The 23252-nt window shown below is 39.4% G+C and overlaps 1 protein-coding gene across 3 annotated transcripts in view; it reads left to right on the top strand.

Annotated features, from left to right (window-relative positions):
• The window catches only part of LOC139444290 (serine/threonine-protein kinase MRCK alpha-like), a 52755-nt gene extending 31155 nt beyond the window's left edge, over positions 1–21600 (top strand). Inside the window, exons 20-42 of one of the 3 annotated variants that reach the window (XM_071225223.1) lie at positions 183–283; positions 2751–2815; positions 3095–3416; positions 4631–4705; positions 4910–4974; positions 5456–5592; positions 6461–6542; positions 7066–7212; positions 7638–7710; positions 7988–8050; positions 8514–8600; positions 9268–9591; positions 11120–11227; positions 11489–11569; positions 12292–12389; positions 13091–13178; positions 13699–13807; positions 14357–14458; positions 16262–16367; positions 16651–16792; positions 17484–17584; positions 19242–19326; positions 20868–20955. In XM_071225223.1, coding sequence (XP_071081324.1) covers positions 183–283; positions 2751–2815; positions 3095–3416; positions 4631–4705; positions 4910–4974; positions 5456–5592; positions 6461–6542; positions 7066–7212; positions 7638–7710; positions 7988–8050; positions 8514–8600; positions 9268–9591; positions 11120–11227; positions 11489–11569; positions 12292–12389; positions 13091–13178; positions 13699–13807; positions 14357–14458; positions 16262–16367; positions 16651–16792; positions 17484–17584; positions 19242–19322 — 2557 coding nt within the window. In that variant the 3' untranslated portion in view covers positions 19323–19326; positions 20868–20955. Of the gene's footprint in view, positions 1–182; positions 284–2750; positions 2816–3094; positions 3417–4630; positions 4706–4909; positions 4975–5455; positions 5593–6460; positions 6543–7065; positions 7213–7637; positions 7711–7987; positions 8051–8513; positions 8601–9267; positions 9592–11119; positions 11228–11488; positions 11570–12291; positions 12390–13090; positions 13179–13698; positions 13808–14356; positions 14459–16261; positions 16368–16650; positions 16793–17483; positions 17585–19241; positions 19327–20867 lie in introns of all 3 variants that reach the window. The other 2 variants (XM_071225222.1, XM_071225224.1) reach the window with 2 other exon arrangements.
• The last annotated feature ends 1652 nt before the right edge of the window (positions 21601–23252 follow it).

Here is a 23252-nt window from a genome sequence, read left to right as displayed (position 1 = left end):
AGCATGTGTACATCAATACTAGTTTTTTTTAAAATCAGTGAATCATCCCTTTTGGAACCAGAAAAAGTTTTTTCTGCATGGCATCTGAATATTATTTTTTGTATGTTATGCACATAGGCTCATTGTTTTCATGATGTGACATTCAAAAGGTAGTCTAATGTTACACATTTGTACGTTTCCAGCAAGATCCACGAGAAGGACAGTGTGATTGCAGAGCTGAAGCGGGAGAATGAAGAGCTCAGGGAGCAAGTACAGAGGCACCAGGAGTACCAACCAAAAGCATGTGAGTGCAGTGTACAGAGGCCACATAGGTGCCCCTTACAAAGGTGTAGTCATAGATAACTAGAGGAGGGATTCTGGGTTAGAATAGGCCCCCCAGTTACCTATGCTGGTGTACTCGGTGGCCACATAGATGCCCCTTACAAAGGTGTTGTCATAGATAACTAGAGGAGGGATTCTGGGTTAGAATAGGCCCCCAGTAACCTATGCTGGTGTACTCGGTGGCCACATAGATGCCCCTTACAAAGGTGTTGTCATAGATAACTAGAGGAGGGATTCTGGGTTAGAATAGGCCCCCCAGTTACCTATGCTGGTGTACTCGGTGGCCACATAGATGCCCCTTACAAAGGTGTTGTCATAGATAACTAGAGGAGGGATTCTGGGTTAGAATAGGCCCCCAGTAACCTATGCTGGTGTACTCAGTGACTTGGTGGATTGGGTGGTCTGGGTAGGTTGGTTGTGTTTCATCGTATCATGACAGGGTGGGTCATTGTTCATAATTTCAACCGTTAGTTTGTCTTGTCCAGACCATTATTTACAGGTCTAAGTCATATGGCCAATCTCATTAAAATCAGTTCTAAGTCCTACTACCGCTAAACAAAGATCTGAAGACATTCCATTACGGGTCATGCCAGAACGACCTTTCGCGAACTTTGACAGACCACTAAAACGACTAACAAGAAGTTGACATCAGCCAGTTGGAAAGCACTTCGAACTTTATGACACTCATTTCAACCTGGTGACTTCCATTTCAGACAACACTTGAAAAATAGTTGACACACTTCTTGATTAAAATTTTGAAAACTGAACAAATGAACATTTTGGAATGTCTAATATATGGTTGCGATTGTATGGCAGTGCTTCCCATGTACTGTGCCTCCTCTGTTGAAATGTTTATCCCACTGAAGTGAGAGATAGAAGATAATTTTGACGGAATCGGTTGTACGGGCCGTAACCGTCATTCGGAATACTCTGTGTTAACGTTTTCGAGGTTGCATGATTAGAAAACACATTCCAACTGTCACTTTCATGATCTGGGGAGCGATGCTTTGTTTGGTCAGATGAAAGGTCATTCTGACGTCACCGAAATGGGACGTTCTCAGATCTTTATTTTGCTATAGAGAGAACTAAGATCTGATTTTAATGAGATAGTCATGTGGCTAGAATATTGCTAAGTGCTGCATTAACTCTTTCAACACTGGATCGCCATAGCCACCTAAAAATAGTATATAATTTAATATATACTAACTGTCATATCATTCATTTATTAAATTAATTTGGGGGGGCACACATGCTTTGACAATGGGGCCCTATAAAAAAAGAGGAGCAAAATAAAGTCGTTTCAAGCAAATCTTAAAATAAATTAATTAAGGTAATATAGTCAACCAAAATATCTTTAAAAGTTGTCGAACTTACATCTAAGTTATGATTTCCATCGTGTAATGTGAGTCATCACGGCTTTTGTTGCTTGGACACAGTGTTTAGTGGCAAATACCTATACGTCCATGAAGTTTGATATTTTAGATAAAGGTCGAGATTTCATGCTTACAAAGTTCAGAATAATACTATTTAACCAAAATCTTTCATCTAACTCAAAGAATTAGCATACACAAGGACTGTATCCTATGCTGTAATTTGATTGTCTGTCTTTGGCCATGTTCTTGAATTTGACCAATCACTTATCCGTCAATTTCTATTCGATAAAAATGCATGTTACAACTATGAATTTACCCCTGGCGAGGTTACTGTAATATTATGGATGTTCAGAGCTTTCGAACGATACCAAATGGTTTATTACATGCAGTAGCCAAGATGTCTTACAAGCGATATTTTCCCTTGTTAAATGTTGGCTTCATCTATCACCCCAGTCACTGGGAACTTGATGTCATAGCAGCAAATGCTTCTGGTAGACTGGTGTTGAAAGAGTTAAAATAAGAAACGGACAGAGCCTGATGGCAATTGAAGGACTTTAGTAGTTGAGACCATCTCAAGACTACAGAAAACAGATAGCTTGACAGGCTCACACTGTCACCCACTTGTTGGCCAGCTCATAATGGGCAGGCCACCTGATAAAGGGTTTGTGGTATGAGTGATGGCAGGATGTTTTGTGTTATTAGTGATGGCAGGATGTTTTGTGTTATTAGTGATGGCAGGATGTTTTGTGTTATTAGTGATGGCAGGATGTTTTGTGTTAGTGATGGCGGACTGTTTTGTGTTATTGGTGATAACAGTTGTTTGTCATAACATGATTTAAAGACCAGGTTGTTCAAATCAACCCAGGACAACATTGTATAATTGACAGGTGTAAATCCTTATCTATTCTTAACCTGTGATAAACTCAGTCTTCCTTCAAGCATACCAAGGTGACATTGTCTTTTTACCTTCTAACACTTTGCTAAATTGTCACAGTATGTATGAAAAGAAACTGCCTTTTTCTGAAGTAATAATGTTTCTTTGGTATTTCTTTTCAGGGGATGACAGTAGAGAACCTGGATTATTTAAGTATTTCAACGACAGATTCACCTTTAACATGGATGTAAGTACTCAACTTCAGTGATGTCAAACAGGATAATACGTTTTTATTATTTGGTTGTTGACAATACACAATAACATGATCAAATTTTGCAAATCAATGGAAATCCTGCTAATTGCAAACGTGTCTGTTACACGAGTCAGTAGTTTCTAATGGTTGCCATTTTGTTCTGATACAAATTACAGAAGTTGTTTATTATAAGACATCATTGCATCATTGTGTTTTTAACAGGAACCTGTTTTGGGCATAGATAATTAACCTGATCACTTTTGTTGTTTGCAGCAGATTTCAATAGACAGTGAACAAGGTGACGACAGCGAGGACACAGCATCACGGACAGACTCGCGGACAGATTCCCGGTCGGACCTGCAGGCAGGAGACACCCCGGACTCATCCCTCACCCGTGATGCTGTGCCGTTCTCACAACCATATGAGCCAGTGTTTCAGAAGCCCTACTCCAACAACACCAGCCCCGCCCAGGGCAAGCCCCTTCCACACCCTAAAGCTCACAAGTTTATTGTCAAGTCTTTCAGTACCCCTTACAAGTGCAATCATTGCACCTCCTTGTTGGTTGGCCTGCAGCGCCAGGGCATTACATGCGAGGGTAAGTTTTGCATCTAAACGGGGAAAAAATAAATAAATACCGTATTCGACCCATTAAGCGCCCAGGGCGCTTAAAAAAAGACAGAAAGGGTGGGCGCTTATTGGGGACAATTCAGGTCAAATTGGCGTAAATTCATCAGTAGTAAGCCTTACCGTATTTTCTTGAGAATAGTGCGCACTTTTTTTAAAAAAAAACACAGGAGCCTTGACGGTGACGGGTCAGACTGGTTCCATGTAAAAAATAATACCCGGCAATAGCGATCAGCTGCTTCGCTTAGGGTTATTATTATTTTAAATATGTTTAGTAAAAGCTGCATCTAAATTAACAAGATATTGGAATATATTATTCCTGATAAAAAAATAGTTTCAAATACAACTTTTGCCGATCCTTGCATTTAAAATCCTTAAAGTAATATCATTCGGTGTGTCTTGACCGACTCACCGGTAGATTCCAAGAAAACGTGTGTCCGGCGTAGTTTACGAGAAAATGCACAAGGTAATCTTAATCCCTGGATATAAAACCATGCCTAGCTGAACAAAAATACAATTTAAACGGTAAATCAACATGTCTGGTGATTTTTTTATCTCAAATTTCGAGGAGGGGGGGGGGGGGGGGGGGGCTTAATGGGTCGAATACGGTATTAATAATAGTCTTGTAGACTTACGAACTGCACTGATTAAAAATAACATTAATAAAACATTATTTGAATTGACAGAAAGTAAAAGAAGAATTATTCTATGTCACTTCTTAATATCCTATCAGGGTAACAGCAATATCTAAAATAAAATCTTTTACTCCAATACGATAACTGAATGAGGATTCCGGGGACATTTTCACAGGAAGTTGCATCAGGTGAACTTTCTGTTCTGTATCTCGAAAAACAATCTTAACAACTACCTTCCCTAAACAACTAATTGTACAATATGAGGGCCATGCCATTATGTTGTTGTTGACATTATATACACCTTGTCAACAATGAGCTCTGGAATCTACAACTGAAAGGGAGTACCATCGAAGGAATATTTGTGTTTGTCGTGCATTTTCATTTCCAAATTGTAGTGGAGTACCAATTCGTTTTAGCGCAGAGATAAGTTATATTGGAGTAAAAGATCTGATTTTAAAGAGATTGGTGAATCAGCTATTTCTTTTTTGATGTATTACGATCGTAGCCTGAGACTATGCCTTTGCTGATACCCTGTGTTTTTGTGTTCCAGTGTGTGGCTATTCATGCCATGTCCACTGTATGAAGAAAGCACCAGATGTGTGTCCTGTTCCCTCCGACCTCATGAGTAAGTCTTAAGGATAAGAATTCATAAACTTGGTGTGATGTCTACGTTTTTCATACATGTCGACGCAATTACACAAGAAAGTTCTGCATGATTAATGCATTATAGTTTAGATAATAAGCTGTCCTTTTCCTTCTACTCTAAAAAGGTTTCAAACTTATGTATTGGTCTATGTTAAAAAAATCTATTGAAACATTACCTTTGCAGCGAAACGCCCAGCGGGAGTGAATGTTGAGAGAGGTCTTGGCACAGCCTTTGAAGGTTTCGTAAGAGTAAGTAAATAGATCATTTCACTTTGTTATTTCAAATTAAAGGCAGTAAAGTGAAAGCTTTCTAAGGCAAAATTCCATCTGATGCTCATGCTTTGGCATTGGCATAATGAGCTCACTCTAATAGGAGAAATTAGACAGATATTCCTTATGATGACATTTATAATGAGGCTAGGATATATGCAATATGAATATACAGTAAACTACGTTTATGACGAACACGCTTATAATGAACTGACGAATATAACAAAAAAAGATATTTTGATCCTGTCCATTTGCTGTATATATGCTGTATTCTAATAATTAACTACACTTATAATGAACTAAAATTTGTGGTTCCTTTGAGTTTGTTATGAGCGTAGTTTACTGTATAAGTATACAAAGAATATACAAATACATTGTAAATTGATATTTTATCTAGTCTAGCCTAATTTGTTCTATGTTGAATTACATTATCTATAGCCAATATGATTGATTGCTACAGGTACCCCGTCTTGGTGGGATTAAGAAAGGGTGGCAACGCCAGTACATGGTGGTCTGTGATTTCAAGTTGTTCTTCTATGACATGCTATCTGACAAGAACATCCCCAACGAGGTGGTGCAGGAAGTGCTAGACATGAGGTAGGCATATTTCATAACACCCCCCTGTGGGCATTGTGTGTGTGGGGTGGGGTGGGGTGGGGTGGGGTGGGGTGGGGTGGGGTGGGGGGCGGAGAAGAAAGAGGATGGGGAAGGGAGGGCTGTGAGAGGGGACCAAATGGATTGAGTGGTCAGGCTCTGTGACTTGGTTGATTGTGTGTTGTCATACCCAGAGTGTAGATCATTGCCCATATCAGTCACTGGATTGTATGGTCAACACTCAATTATTTACAGGCTGCCGGTATGTAGCTGAAATATTGCTTAATGCCACACTAAACAAACAAACAAACAAACACAGGTGATTCATTGTTCTTTCATTTCCTTCATTGCCTTGCTCAGACACCTATTTACAGGTTGCCATAGTAAAGCTAAAATATTACTGGTTGTGGTATAAAATAACATTCACTCGCTGACTCACTCAGCATGTGGCATGCAGGGCTTTTTATAGACCTGCTCGGAGGCCGATATTCAGTCCCAAGTCTGCAGCAAATGTCAGTAAAAATAAGAACATTAAAAACATCCAGTTCTGAATAATATCACAATATTTTCCCAATTTGCCTTCCAGGGGCACTGAGTTCGGATTCCTAGATAAATCCCAGCAGTGATGCTGCCCACTGGTGTTAGAGATTGCCAAGGAAAAACTATTCCCTTGATCGTGACATCGGTTGTTTACATTCCTTGATTCAGACAAGATTTATTTTCCCTTGATGCTGATGATAATGATATTCTTTCTCTGATTCTGACAATAAGGATACCGTTTACTTGTTGTTTCCCATAGTGGTATAGTTCTCTTGATGCTTATAGTTATGATATTCTTTCTTTCATGCTGATGGTACATATTTCTTTCCAGAGATGAGAGGTTCTCAGCTTCTTCTGTCAATCCGAGTGATGTCATTCATGCCAACAAAAAAGATATACCACAAATATTTAGGGTGAGATTCAATATTTTCATATACTTATTATACACGAATAAATAAGTCTTGTGTACATTGATCAATCGGAAGGGGTGCTAATTGGGATTGTTCACTAGCCAATATATTAGCAAATATCGCCGGGGGCGCTTATTAGAGCGGGGCGCTTATTACGTCGAATACAGTAAACTAAAATCTGTGTAAATGTAAATATAAGGATTGTGTACTGAGGCTGAAGGATGGCAGTTTTAAAGCAGTGTTGACACTGATTGTGCTCTACAAACTTTGAATTGCATAACACAAAGTGTGCCTTATCTTGCGAATCAATCTGGCAAATTCTTGGAAATGATTTAGATGTCAAGCTTTTGGTGTTTCAGTATTGGGTTCAATTAAGAGAAAAATGGAAACTCCTCTTCTTGTGTAGATTATTATGGAGTAGCCCCAAGAGCTTGTTTGAAAGAGCAGGGGTGCTCACTACTCCTTGGCTACAGAGTGGAGGTATCAGTGATAACCTGTTCTACATCCACATGTTTTGTTTCTTCAGGTTACAACAACAGAGTTGAACTCCCCGTTTACAGAGCACATAGTGTTACTACTGGCAGAGGATGAACGTGAGAAGGAGAGGTGGCTCACTGTCATCACACAACTACATGGCATTCTCAAAAACAATGATAAACTGCCAAGAACAGCGGTGAGAAACAGCATTCATATGATACTACTCGACGAAAACTAGATACTGGGTTTATGGTATTGAATTACTAAAGTACATGACAACACCTGTTAAAATAAGCAATTTGCATTCAGAAAAACATTGGGCTAGTTTGTAAGAATTATGAAAGTCCAAGTAATCAGTATCGCATTTAAAATATATTCATGCATCATACTCATAAATTGCATTATTGGGCCAACAAGTGGTCACTGTCGCAGATGATTGGTTTGAATCCCAGATTTCCCCAATTATCATCATTTTTATGTCGGCACTATACTTATGGGTTCCACCAAATGGTAAAAATGTCTACTTTTCTCTTGTGTTTAGCTGTCTTGTAAATTCTCTGAATTCTAGTTTAAAACAGCATGGCTTATGCACACATTGATGTTTTTATGTTTTTATTTCAGGTTTATCAAGCACAAGAAGTATGTGATAATTCCTTGTCCCTTGTAAAAAACACACTGTCTTCAACAATCTTGGGTGAGTTGATCTGAAATCTTTACTTTAATCTTTAATTTGTGGGGCATGATAATTGAACTAGGCCTACAAACAGCATGCTGCAACATTGTCACTGACATTGAGATGGGCGCCCGCATTGACATTGAGATATTTGCTTTTGTTTCCGGGTGTTTCCTATTTGTTGCTTCTTATTTAAAGATTTTATGAAATATAAGTGAGTTCATGACCTCAAACAATATTACCCTTTTGTGGACAAAGATGTATCCATTTTGTGATCTTCCACTTTATTTCCCCCCAGATTCCTCCAGGATAGTCCTAGGAACAGAAGAGGGATTGTATATTTTAGATCTGAAAAGAGACCGTAAGTACAAATTTTGCTTTTACTTGAGATTTTTCTGTGTTTTCCACCTTAAGATATTACTACTGCCCTCAAACATCAAATAGAAAAATTCCAGCCAAGTGAAAAGTGCATCTGTTGTTGCAGAACTACCTGTCAACAACGCCTATTGAGAAGGCTGATTATGGATACTTCCAATACTACTCAAAAGAAGTTAAAGAACACCTCATTCTTTCATTGGGTGTTTTTTAACTTCTTTTGAGTAGTTTATGTAGCACCGGTGCCATGCGACACTGTAACTAAACTCTTACAAGATAGTATCAACATAGTCATGGTTTGAACGTACAGCTTGGTTCAACTGTGAATTGTCTTGTCTGTGTTGGAGGTAAGAATCCACATGTATGTTTTGATATCTTTCATACATGAGAGGGAGAATTTGATGAATGAAGTGTGTATTTCCCTAAATACATTCTATTTTGTACATCAGATTTGACACGAGTGGGCGATCGGGGTGACAAGAAAATTTTCCAATTGGAGATTGTACCTCAAGAACATTCTGTCATCTATATCGGTGGTAAGTATGCATCCAGGTTGTGCTGCCCTTATCCTGAAATGTATAACAAGTCTGACCAACTGTGAGTTGCCTCTCTCAGCCATATCAGGATCCGCGATAAGAAATTGCCAAGATTATGACTTTTCTCCCAGTTGTAGTAACATGCCAGGATACAAGTTCAAAGCAGTGTTTAAACTGCTCATTCACATTGTGGGTAAAATAAATAATGTTATTGAAAATTACTTTCAGCTAAAGATGCTCTTGTGTATCAGTTCTAGATGTGGGTACTAACCAATCCGACCGCCTCTGTGGTCTAGTGGTATAGTGTCTGCCCAGACAGCAGAAGGTCTGGTGTTCGATGCCCGGCCGATATATATACCAAAAGATGTTAAAAGGTTATACTTCTTGTTACCCTGTGTGGCGCTAGGCATTAAGGGGCTAAAACAAGGACTAGTTGGCCTGGAGTCAGTCTCCACAAACACACACACACGTCGCTATATAAATGCAATAATCTTGACGCAACATTAAACCCAATTTCACCTCACTAACCAATCCATGGGGCGTGTTCTTCTAAAAGGGGACATTCTCTCAAAGGAATACCTTGGGAAGTATATGTTTGAAGTGTGATTTTTTTTTCTCATTTCTGTGAGGACATTTGCAATAATTCCACGTACTTTGATGTTTTCAGGCCGACAGAAGCATATAAAGATCCTCCATGTGTCAGCTCTGGAGGGCAAAGACTGTGATTCTGTTAAAATTAACGAAACAAAGGGCTGCCAAACATTTTGTACAGGACTTATTCGGCAGGGTACAGTGACCTGCTTGTGTGTAGCTATTAAGCGGACTATTCAGGTGTACGAAGTGAACAAAACACGGGTGAGATACAGGAAACTGAAAGACATTCAAGTGCCAGGCCATGTGGAGTTTGTAGATATGATGAGTGAGAGACTGTGTGTGGGATACCCGTCAACATTTGCAATATACACTGTTCAAGGAGATGGAGCACCCATGAGTAAGTAGCTCAACTGTAGCATGTTTATATTGATAAAGACTGTCTTGGCTTATGGATTTCAAATGTAATGCAATATTTCTGTACAGTTTCTTGTACCTTTATCAATCATGTGACACTGTCTTCATGGACACTACAGCTCCTAGATGCTGCTTGATGATATTTACATGGTGTTTTCTTATCACACTGGGCTAAGGAAATGATACTTGCAGTATATATTGTAATACAAGGGTTTCAGCAGGCAGTGTATTCTAATACAAGAGCTGCAGTCTCTGTGTTGTTGAGTGTGTATTGCAATATGATATATTATCCAAGGGTTGTTGTATGATGCATATTGTACTAGGGTTGCAGTAGGATGTGTGGAACAACACAAGGGTTGTAACATGATGCATACTGTACTAGGGTTGCAGTAGGATGTGTGGAACAACACAAGGGTTGTAACATGATGCATACTGTACTAGGGTTGCAGTAGGATGTGTGGAACACAAGGGTTGTAATATGATGCATATTGTACTAGGGTTGCAGTAGGATGTGTGGAGCAACACAAGGGTTGTAATATGATGCATATTGTACTAGGGTTGCAGTAGGATGTGTGGAGCAACACAAGGGTTGTAATATGATGCATACTGTACTAGGGTTGCAGTAGGATGTGTGGAGCAACACAAGGGTTGTAATATGATGCATATTGTACTAGGGTTGCAGTAGGATGTGTGGAACACAAGGGTTGTAATATGATGCATATTGTACTAGGGTTGCAGTAGGATGTGTGGAACAACACAAGGGTTGTAATATGATGCATACTGTACTAGGGTTGCAGTAGAATGTGTGGAACACAAGGGTTGTAATATGATGCATATCATACTAGGGTTGCAGTAGGATGTGTGGAACAACACAAGGGTTGTAATATGATGCATATTGTACTAGGGTTGCAGTAGGATGTGTGGAGCAACACAAGGGTTGTAATATGATGCATACTGTACTAGGGTTGCAGTAGGATGTGTGGAACACAAGGGTTGTAACATGATGCATATTGTACTAGGGTTGCAATTGCATGTGTGGAACAACACAAGGGTTGTAATATGATGCATATTGTACTAGGGTTGCAGTAGGATGTGTGGAGCAACACAAGGGTTGTAATATGATGCATACTGTACTAGGGTTGCAGTAGGATGTGTGGAACACAAGGGTTGTAACATGATGCATATTGTACTAGGGTTGCAATTGCATGTGTGGAGCAACACAAGGGTTGTAATATGATGCGTATCGTACCAGGGTTGCAGTCAGTTGTGTATGTCAAGAACAATGGTCTCTGAGTATTGAATTGCAATACAGGGCTTGGTGTGAAGTTCATATTTTAATTTAGGGGTTGCTGTAAAAAGTTACATGTGTATTGCTAGACAAGGGTTGTAGTAAAGTATGTGTTTCAATGTAAGCATAACAATAGTGCAAATGAAAATAAAGGTTGGTAGGAATATATTGTTTTTAGGTATCTTTTGTTTGTGCTACATGAATTACTTTTCCCCTCCTACAGCACTAGTTAACACTGAAGACCACAGTTTGGAGTTTCTGGTGCGCAACCCAGTCAAGTCATTAATGGCCATTGAGCTCCCCTCAAAAGAATACCTTCTTGTCTTCAACAGTAAGTATAACTTGCTGAGATTCCTTTTTAGCAGTTGTCTTGCATCAACCTTGTGTCTCGTTCTGGAGTAGCAAGAATTATGGTGCATTGCTGAAGATCCATGTTTGTTTTGAAGCCAAAATGAACAGTAATCTCTGTGTTGTAATATTTATTTAATATACCTTTAAAATGGATGGGATGGTTCTAGATTACAGAATATGACAGTATGTTAGAACGTGTTAACTTGAACATGCCTGACTCAGGTGTTGTGTTTGTGTACAGTTCTGGGAGTGTACGTGGACAGCACAGGTGCCAGGAGTCGAGCTCAGGAGCTGTTGTGGCCTGCCCAGCCTGATGCCGTCAGTAAGTAGAACTCTGGATAATTCAGTTCATTGCTGAGGGAAACTAGGGATATACCTTGTTCCTGATTGCAATACACTTTATTCAGGGAATGGTAGATTTCTTTTTCTTCCCGTTTGTCCCAATAACCCTATGTTTCTGTGGCCAAGATTTCAGTTAACACTACTAGCACCTTCAGTATGATGGACATGCCAGCCATTATTTCTATTTCTCTCTCCAAATCAACCCAACAAATGTGTTAGGGGGGGTGGGGGGGAGGGCATTGGTGGCCCAGTCGTCTAAGGCGCCGCAATTCGCTGTGCAGAGTTGCGTCCCTTGGGCACGCCAGAAACCTATAATTGTGGGTTCGAATCCCGGTTTGCCCGATTATGTTTCTAGGTTTGTCAGCACCATACCCGTGCTTGTGGGTTTCACCAAAGTTGTAAACGTCTGAGACCTGCATCACTTCGGGCTTTCTCCCACATTAAGCTGACACTCCGTGATATAGCTGGAATACTGTTAAAAGTGGCCTTAACCCCAACTCACTCACTCACACATACAGTGGAGCAGTGGGGTAGCCTAGTGCTCATCCTGTTGACATGCCAGGTTCGATATCCCAAATGGGTAAATTGTGTGAAGCGCATGTGGTGTCTCCTATTGTAATCTTGCCAGGATATTGCTAAAAGCTGTGTAAAACCATACTTTCTTACGCTCTCATTGACTCACACCCAATAATTCTGTTTCAGGTTACTCAGAGCCATACCTTGCCTGCTTCACAGAGAATTCAGTCTTTATCTACGATGTTCACTCCTCGGATTGGGTACAAACTGTCAATGTCAAAAAGGTAAGCAAGAAGTGGTTTCTTGACCATTAGCTAAATCATGATGTTCCCAGTACAATCTCACCCATCCATTGTTGTTTGGTATGTAACATCATCTGAATCAGGGGCGGTCGGGTAGCCTAGTGGTTAAAGCGTTCGCTCGTCACGCCGAAGACCCGGGTTCAATTCCCTATATGGGTACAATGTGTGAAACCCATTTCTGGTGTCCCCCGCCGTGATATTGCTGGAATATTGCTAAAAGCGGCGTAAAAACAAACTCACTCACTCACTCACTCACTCATCTGAATCGGTTAATATTTGATAGCTGTGAGAGAAACTATAGCAGTACAACGACAAATACTTTGAGCTCTGAAAGATTTATTGAGTGACATTTGAGAACATTTTTTATCTCTGTGTAACCACTGTGGATTAACATGTAATGGAAGCCTTAACATGTTGTATGAGCAGGTGTGGTGTAGCTTATTGACAACTTTAGTCGTAAGAAGACCTAGTGGTTGGATGACTAAATCTAAAGAGTTGTGTTCCTTAGTTTTCCCTGATAGACTTATTGTGGAGCAGCTTGTCATGTAGACCTGATGTTATGATGATAGATTCAGGAGGACCTAAGATTCAAATACTTCAGAGAGACCCAGAAACCCCTGGATCTCCCGATCAACACTAAACCATACTGATGTGTTCTCACCTGCCATAATTGTGACTTTCAGTGCAAGCCTCTGTGCAGGGATGGATCACTCTGTATTTTCAGTGGTGTAGATTCTCAACACATATTTTACCTCAAAGACATCTATGCAGGTAGGTTCATCACTATGATCATTTGTCAAATCTCTCACTGAGACTTCTATTGGGCATGGTCTAGCTCGGAACATTCACATACTTTGGATCTTAGTCCACAGTTTACAGACAACTAACAACAATTTCACTGTGATGTCCTCATCGAATGCAACTGTTCCCAGTGTGGATTCCAGGTTAGAATAGGTCCAAAGACACCTAAGCTGTTCGGAAGAGACAATTAAATGATCACGTGGCCACGCTCTTGTCCCAAGCCAGTCTAGTAATAATCTGTTCTGTCTGGTACGGGACTGGTCAATTATTATTGGGGTGTGTGTGGCAGAGGTGATATTTGGAGGCGGGGGCAAGAAATCATACAGTTATATTTTTTCAAATAGTTTATTTTAGATTTTTTTTAACATTATATCACAAATATCTTGTGAAAATAATGCTGAGATCCTAACTGGTACACTTTGGCACAGACTACAATCTGAGTTGCCACTGTGAGGCGCTATTGCTGAACTGTGTATTTTCTTGTGTGTAGAGGAAGACCGCCTTTTGGTTGCGGAGTTAGCCAAGATGAAGAGTGGTGGCAGGAACAAGCGCCGCTTCTCTTTCAAGAGCCGTGAGGAAGACCACCGAAGCAGTAAAGGGTAGGCAGACCACTGTGCATGTCTCTCAGTACTTCTCCATTCTGTCATCAATGAATGTCACTTTACTCAGTCCTAGTCTAGATGTAGTTGTGTAGACCAACTCATTGTCAATCTCTAGCATGGAAAATTCATCCTTTCGCTTCAGAATCATTCTTTGGCTGTTTATCCATGCGAATGTGAACTAATTTATTAAATGTTGCCAACATCATTCAGTACCTTGTGTTGATTCATTTATAATCTGGTGTTAAAGTCTTGTATAGGTAATGCACCCCAAATCAATGTACATATTAATTGCATTTTGAAAAGTGACTGTGAACTAACTTGGGTGGTAAATGACTGGTGAAATAGGGATTCACATACATAGTTTAGATTTTTGTCAGCACATATCAAACAATCTTCATCTTCATGTCCTAACTTCCACATCATGTTCTAATTTCCATCGCGAAATAATCATCTCATCAAGGGGTAGGTTTTCATCTGAGTAAATGAATTTCATCACAAATTCCCTCAATTAATGGCTTCCCCTTTGCGTGATCGTTGCTTGCTCAGGTCAGAAAGACGCAATCGTGATATCTCTGGGCCAATAACGTTCAGCCATGTGGCCCACATGGGGCCGGACCAAGTATTGGTCCCTCCTCCACCTCCACCACAGTAAGATCTACTATGTACTGTCTGTCCGTCATTAGTGATGCTACATCTGCATGCTTGTGTAGTGCTGCACCCGCCTTGCCCTCTTTGTCTCACTGTGTTGTCCGACACTGGCGTCTTTACACTGCACTCCTCTTTACCTCAACTGATTGTGAAGTCTGATTTCACAGAGTTAACTGACAAGTTGTATTGTTTGTAATAATTATTTGAAGGATAATTTCAGACAAATATTAATTGTGAAATACAGTAATAGCAAGGAAGGAAGAATTGATAATTGATAAATGTTTTAGTAACATATTGATATATTTTATTTCTTTAGATTAACTGTGGTAATGAAAGATGTTCAGATATATTACAGAAATATGCTTTTTTAAAATGAACAACAATTGGTCTACTGAAGTCCTAGAGTTGCAAATGTTGGGTACATCCTTAGGATTATTACTTACTGCTACAAGTCTTTAGTGGAATCAAGGTGCCAGAAATGATGTGAATAAACGAATGCATTGCGAAAACTCCGTTGTAAGATTAGGGATAAGACAACTGCAGGTAAGTTGCTCAACCCTAAACCATTACCATGACTTCCATTTGTAAAACTATTAGCCCTCAACCAGCTTTTATATACACTGGGCAGGTGCTTGATGATGAAGCTATTCTAATTTTGATTCTTGTAGAATAGACTACATAGTCTTATGAAATGGCATCTTAAAGAAGCAGTTGCAATTATTCAATGCTATTTCTGATACTGTGGGGTGAGGTTCAGCTTACGTTCTTCTAGATGTGGTTCTTCCAAGTTCAATCAATGACATGTAGAGAATGTTTCCACGTGGGATGACGGGTGTTTTCTTTGTACACTTTGGACTTAAGTGTAGTCTATTTCAGGACAGCAGGCAGCTGGATGTGCATGGGTCGTGTGATATAAACATTGTATGAGTGCATGTGTACTGGGCATGGAATATTTATGATATATGATGTTATGATAGTTAAGATTCATGATATTGCATGGTACTGGTAACAGTAATAGAGGGTATGAATATCACTTGTATTGTTTTGATCTACATGGAAAGTGGGTTGAAAAGTTTAGTGCATGCTGCCGAGATGTTGATGCATGAATGTATGTGTGTACAAGTCAACTATGATTACAATCTACACAATGTATGATCATTATGAATATTTTTAGTTTTATTTAGCTTCCCGAGAGTCATAAAGCTATTTTGATTTTGAGATCCCGATGCAATTTTATTATTTGCGTGCCTCTTTATCAAGTAACACCCAAGGCTTACCCATGATATTTTGCTTTGCTTACCTTGTTCACACAATTTGATCCTATGCGTGCTGTGTAGCACTCATGGTTTGACTTAGTCAATGACATTTTTTCCTTTTGATTATATTCCAGGAGTATTATTTCAAATTCTTTCTTGTACATTTATAGCTTTTGTAGATTTTCTTTTGTAGAAACATATAGAAGTGACTAGATTTTAAAGAATAGTTGATATTTTTATTATTATTTTTACGCCTCAGAACATTTGACAACCAGTTTCTACATTATAATTCTTCTGTATTTTTGGTTTGGACATCTACCGATCAGATTTATGTGAATTAATCTAATATTGTTTGAACATGCTAACATATTAAAAGTGTGAGAATGATTTGATCTTGTTAAATGTACAGTTTTTTACATTAACAATACATACTCCAGTGTACATGAATAAAATGAAAGTGTGCAGTCAAGCATTGTGTTAATTGTCATCAAGGATCCCCAGCGTTATGTGGGTGGAAAGTGTCATTGTATTGTTTATGTGCTTACAGAGGTGGAGACCGCCGATCTCGAATTATCTCATCCCCTATCAACTTCAGCCACATAGCTCACATGGGCCCCGACCAGGGCATGCAGGTCCTCATTGACCTACCCAAGGTAGGACAGAAGCTACAGATGCTCTTGTTATTCACCATGATCTTGTGACATGGAGGTATCATAGCATTGAGACTGTCATAACTCTCATGCTGAATTGTTATTCATATCCATCATTGTGCCTCAAATGTATTTTTTAGTGTGTTACAGATTTGTAATATTTGAGTACTTATTTTTCAATTTGAACTTTCATTTTATACAGTAAACATTGCAGATCAAACTTTGGACGTACGCTGTTGATGATTGTATGAGTGTTAGTGCTGCATTATGGGGTTGTTTGTTCCAGTCTGGAGGGAGTCAGAGCAATGTTGGCAGCAGCAGTGGAGAGTCGGAGATGCAGAGGGTGAAAAGCATGTTCCAGCCACAACTCACGTCTATACATGAAGCACAGATGAGAGGGGCCAGGCCTGTCAGCTCACACTTCAATGGTGAGGAACTGTCTGGGTCAGATAGGGCTGGGGGGGGGGGGGGAGTACTGGACTTTATCATGATGTGAACCAGGGGTGGAGTCCCATTTGTACAGTTTTTTACCAATTTTTTAAAGTGTTCTATTCATGCTGTGGTATAATTGCTGTCACGTCCTCGTCCTTGATTGGATGTGATAGTGATATCCTCTTATCTCTAGATTTGACCTTACGAAGACAGTGATTCTCATTGCTGGTTTGGAGACGTGTCAAAGTTAATTCCCTGACTGGCTTAGTACAGTTAAACAGTTGGAAGTCACTGACAGTGCGCACACTAGAGAAAACAGATAAACAGTGGACTTGTGACATATTGCACACATGACTGGAGTTTGAGATGTTGTGCATTGTCAAATTAGACTCCAGTGCCCTATATATTGCCAAGCCCCAGTGACATACATACTGCCAAGCTAGGGTACATTTCTGTAGTACCTGTTTCTACAACCCCAACAGTGATAGTGATGTCTTTCCATTTTGCGAGTTGAACAAATGAAGTGTTTCTCCTGGTATGAAGATCTATCAAACCACCTCCCTGACAGCTTCATAGTTCCTATCCTCACATCAATCTTCAGGGGTCTAAGGTCCACAGCTTTTCTCAGTGTATCAGATCTTCCCTGTGATGAACATGTCAAATTTGAGTCTTGTTCTCTCCTCACAGGAAGTGCTGGTAGTCGGAGTGAGGGTGGTCGACCAGGCGGGGTCAGGACAATGCCAGGGGCCCCTCAGGACCCAAACAGTCTGGAGAAAGATGTATTTGAGGTAGGTTTACACTTGAGTAATAGACTATAGACATGTCATCTTACATCTATGTAGTATATGTTTAGATTATGAACCACAATATGTATCATTTGAATGTCTTTCTAAAACTTGGAGGACTGGAGAGTTTCATTATTTAACTACCTTCAGCCATGAGTGAAGAGTTCTGAACTGAAACAGCTTGATTTCTTGTTCTATGGATTTGGGTGGTAGATTTGTCAACTTGCAGGTAACAATAATATTTAGGTAAGAGATGACTAGACGTCAAATGCAAAAAAACAACAAACATATTTAATGTGAAATTGAATTCAGAATATTATTTTGAAAATGTCAGTGGATTAAAATGAAATGTGACTTGGTACCGACTAATTTATGTTTGAGTGACCATCTTTCTGCATTATATTGTTTAATATTAATCGAGAAAAAGTTTGACCTGCAGTTGCTCTGTCCTTAAACGGCAGACCTGATTGTGGTGCATAGTCTATCTAGCATTAGCACTGTAATGACCTGTGTATTGGGAAGACTTGTGGCGTTGTCACCCTGTTAGGTGTGGTATTGCTAGCTTCAGGTGTGTTCAGCACTGTGGCACTTGTGTTCCTCTACTTTATTTTTGTTCCATGTGTTAAGCCTCCTAGTCATTTCATTTCATGATCATTGAAATCAATTGTTTGGAAAATAAGACCCTTTTATTATTCTTTACGGTCATAGCTTAATGAATAATGCTTCAAAACTATTACTTTTATTTGATTTAATTAGGATTAATGAGCCAGTGTTCAGTATGTTGACGTTTGCGTTGTGTAACTTGAGTGACTAAAGACAGTAGGAATTTGTTTTTCGGACACAGGAGCATGTTCATGTCCTCTATGAGGCTCAGGAGCTTAACAGGTCATTATAGTGCTAAGCCTTCCACTGTTTGTATTTGAGAAGGAAGCCAGTTGGATTTCACGACCACCATTCAGTGTTTCACAGACTTGCTGCAGTCTCTTCACTGCGTCCAGCTGGGATATTCACTTGTTTTTTTGTTCATTATTTCACTCACGAGAGATACTTCCTATACATTTCATATTAGAGTGAAATCTTCGTATTCGTGACATCATGAGACAATTTGCTAGCTTATTGGTTGTCCAGTATTCCTCATGTACATTACTCTATTTAAAACAGAAGTGGTAGTTAAGAACAGGCAATTATTTATTAGCCTACCTTGAACAAAGAGATTGAAAAATAATTTTATGTGGGAAATGTTAACATTTTTGTGATTCTAGTTTTTGTGATGCCATTTTCTATGCTAAATTTATTGCTTATATGGTTGATAATTGTGTAGGTCATCCTTAGAAAAAGAAAGTTTAGAAATTTGAAAAGCATTCATTTCTGCTTGAAATGATTGGTGAACGGAGAGGAATTTCTCATTTATGACAGGTTAAGGGAGTGTCCCCAACAAACGTTTCATTTACTTTGAGGTAGAATGGCTTACTAGACTCAGTAGGAATAATTTCCAATATTGGATACAAGTCATTTGGGTGAATGGCTCGACAGTCGATAGGTATCAGTTGGACATGTGTCTTATATTCAAAGACTGGTTCACTTGTACTGATAGAAAGAAGCATGCTGACGGTATCTGATATATATAGGGAAGTATACTAACTGTAGCATTCCTCGACAGATGGTTAGGACATCTCAAGGATCAGTGAATACTAGCGGAAGTTGCTGGTCACTACCCACATACAACAACTCCAAGAGTTAGCAGGGTAGCGTTCTTATCTTACTCCACCGCATGTTCGTACATCCGTCCAGCTGTCTGTCTGTTAGCACCTTCAAATACACTGTACATTCTGGGAAAGAATATTGTGTGGATATTGAATTTGGACGATACCAGGGCCGGTTTCCACAAAGCGATCTTAGTTCTATGGTGATTGTAGTTCTCATACTATAACATAGGCTTACGACAGTTGTTGTGCTAAGATTGCTTTGTGGTAGGGGTCTCTGTTTCATATGAATCTGAGGCCGAGAGCTTCGCTTTCAACTGAATTCTCGTTTGCATTTGAATTCTCGTTTGCATTTAAATTGGCTTTGACCAAAGTTCAAAGAAAGTAAAGAAATATGAAACAGGAACATTTTTCCTGATGAATGAGTCACATAAATACTATGAAGTACAGTGTATTTCACACTTTGATTCTACGCAATGGTTTTCTCTCTCTCCGAGGTTTAGATGCTGCCTTATTATTGTCTCTCTCTATTTGAATTTGTACAGACCTGCAAACATCCCTGCGATTTATTGTGAACCCAGATCTGTAATGAAATTCGTCGTCTCACCCTGTCTCCCGGTTGTGTTTTAGCATGAGCAATTTGTTGCCACAATCAACGGGAATGGAACCTGCCGATTTCCGTTTTTCATTACTGATCAGTTTTTTTCATGTTTTTTATTGATGTAACTGATTTGACATTGTGTACTATCTTTTGATTTGCAGTTTATCCTTGTTTTCATAATAGTAACAATTCATTGTGCTGACATGTGGTGTCTCTGATTTAGCTCTCGCTGTTGTGATTTCATTGTGAAATGGAAACTACCTGTTGTCAATACTGTTTGTAAGGGTACAATCTGATATCTTTTCGGAATTCATAGATAAGACCTCATTCATATCTTTCAATCATAATAATTCCACTAGCTATTTTCAATCCCTATTATTATAATGCCATTTCATCCCATGTCACTGCATGTGGTTTATGTTTATTAATAGTGTGAGATGTGTTTGTGATAGAGTGAAAAACAGGAGCCTCCTTTGGTTTTATTTCATTATTGAAATGATTGCAGCATAATCACTGCTTTGTCAAATTTCTTACAATCCCGTGCGTTTGGCATGTTTCTGCATTTTAGAAAGACGAATGCATGATCACCAAAGTGTACTACGTTAGACGTCACACATCATTCTGTCTTTCACTCACATGATTTATTTTGATGACTTTTGTTTCAATCCCAAGGTTTGCCACACTCTCACAGCACCCATCCTTGTTGTTTGGTTTACTTTTGTCATTTACCGTTTAGAAAAACAAGAATAAAAATCGCTCATAGTACACCTTGTACACTCTCACATGTGATTTATCACTAAGATCATTTTGCATTTATGATATATTCGTAAGAGTTAAAAATTCCAGTTTTACAGGTTTGCTCAGCTAGGTTTAGTACGAGAATATATATGTCTGGCATTCATTGTCATTAAAGTGTGAATTTCAAGATATGGAGCAATAGAAAATTATTTGTATTGAGATTTGTGGGTGTTTGTGTTTTCAGGACAGTACAGACCAGCCCGGTTGGCGACACTCCATCGCATCCAACAACAGTAGCAATCCAAGTAGTGACACCGGCTCCAATAGACAGAGTTTTATAGACGAACGGGACCATGGGACAGACACGTCCGAATCCGAGCATGCTTCCACCAACTTATAGCCTGTTGATGTCGGCCCAGTCTGTCATATCTCACCCAACTGTGATGTTTCCTGGCAGTGCCTCACTTCCTGTCTATCTGTGACGTTGTCCCCGCCGCATGGAGCACGATGTTCAGACAGTGGAGTGCTGGCGTTGACCGAACTACAAGGCATGTTTCATGAGCCCCCATCAGACCATGTCTCAAACTTTCCTGGCACATGACGGCCACCACGAGGTGTGCACTGCTGAGCCACTGAAGAGCCACTGAACAAACAGATGTACATAGTAATGAAAACTAGTAATTTAACACGTGCTAGATCTTCTAGTGAACAAAGCCTCAGCCCAGATGTAATACTGTGGCAGGCTTTAGCATATGCTGACAACTACTACCTTATACTAAGCTTATTAACAGCTGGCCATCCCACAGCTACTACAGTAGGTCATGTATGCGAGGTGTATGTTTGTATGTGTGACCTGGTATGTGGTTCTGTAGGCAGACCTTGTATGCCATTTGTATGCCATTTGTATATTGGGTTACGCATAAGGTTACCTTAACTATGCATGTTGCACCATAGTGTAGGTGCATCACAATAATGAATCGGGGGTTGGGATGGGGGTCGGGAAGGGAACTGGGGGAGGGGTGTGGAGGGGAGGGACTGGGGGGAAGGAGGGAGTTTGTAGTTCTTGGATCCCATGCAGACATACAGGTCAGTTGAATGACTGCTAGTGCTACATCCCTGAGAAACTAACATTCATGCTGACTAATTCTCATCTACGAGAAAGACGGAAAGAATCTTTTTGTTGTTTAGTTTTGGCCTTTGCATCCAAACTTGCAGTGGTTGTTAGTGTTTGTTACGTCATCATGGCACAATTGTATTTGTTTGTGAGTCTTATGTTTGTCGCAGTTGTTAACTGAATGACTTCTTGTTTTGTGTTAAATGACGTCCCCATGTGCCAATGATTTCATCATGTTGCCCTATGAGCGATGTCTATAGCCGAAATAGAAACAGCTGTATGACTTAAATCACCCATGTTTGTGTTCATGTATACAAAGTTGTTAAGGACATAGGGGCAGTGATTATACTTGAACCATATCAATATTAAGAGCACATTACTCATACTTTGCATGTGTGTGATAATCAAAATTTGTCATGTATGTCATATCACTGTCATATTTTTAATTGTTTCTGGAAAAGTATACTATTTATATTTTTATTGCAACACCAATACAATACATAGTCAACTGAACGAAGGGCATAGTACTTAATTTGGAATCAGAATCTTAGCACAGGTCAAATTGATTCTAAAGGTTATGATTTTGTTAATTCTGTAAATTCTCAACCTTATTAATTTTATTTACACACATTCTCTGAAAGTTCATTGAGAAAACAACATTTACTATTAAAAAGAATTGGCATGACACTAATGGCAGAAAGTGTTTTCTGAATCGGAATCCTGATAACTCCCTAATGTCTTTGATATCTACCTGTACAGCGAGCTGATAGTGGCTTCCGTAGGTCTGATGTCTTCCACTGAGCTTGGGTAAATGACAGGCATTATGGAACAGTGTGGTTGTGATGGTGGGCAGATAATCCTTGCCAGGAAATTCTCACCTTGTGATGGATGTAATGAGATTCAAACTGGATCATTTATCAGCTTAAGCTACAACTGGTATTTAGGTAAAGTATCTTACTATTTATCGGTCAATAAAAAAAGGTGATTTTCTCAGACACAGGGTATTAGTGTGAAAGTGAGGATGTCCCCTTTGTATATACATACAGTGGCTCAATAGGCTTATTTCTACAAACAGGGTGCAGTTTGATGTATACATGGTATGCACAGTGTATCTGTTTAAACTGGAATGGTTCCCATGAAATAGTACCAGTAGTTGATTTTAGTTAACATTTTTCAGGGGTGCACAGAAGGTCCAGTCTTCTAAGGTGCCGCAATTTGCTGTGCAGAGTTGCTTCCCTTAGGAACTTACAGGATCCTATGATCGTACGATTGAATCATAGATTCACCCTTATAATGATCATTGGTTTGTCAGCGCTTACCCTTGGTAGGATTTCTCAAAGTGGTAAAAGTCTGAGACCTGCTTCACTTTTGGCTTTCTTCCACATTAAACTGACATGCTTTGATCTAATTGAAATACTGTTCAGAGCAATGATAAACCCAACTCACCAACACCTTCAGAATAAATCAGCTAAAAAAAATTCATTCTGCGTGAAACCTATAGCTAATGATAGGAAT

The sequence above is a fragment of the Haliotis cracherodii genome, unplaced genomic scaffold, assembly GCF_022045235.1.
Source record: "Haliotis cracherodii isolate W230 unplaced genomic scaffold, xgHalCrac1.p SCAF_5, whole genome shotgun sequence".
Classification (NCBI taxonomy): Eukaryota; Metazoa; Mollusca; class Gastropoda; order Lepetellida; family Haliotidae; genus Haliotis; species Haliotis cracherodii.
This window is presented reverse-complemented; position numbering and strand designations above follow the sequence as displayed.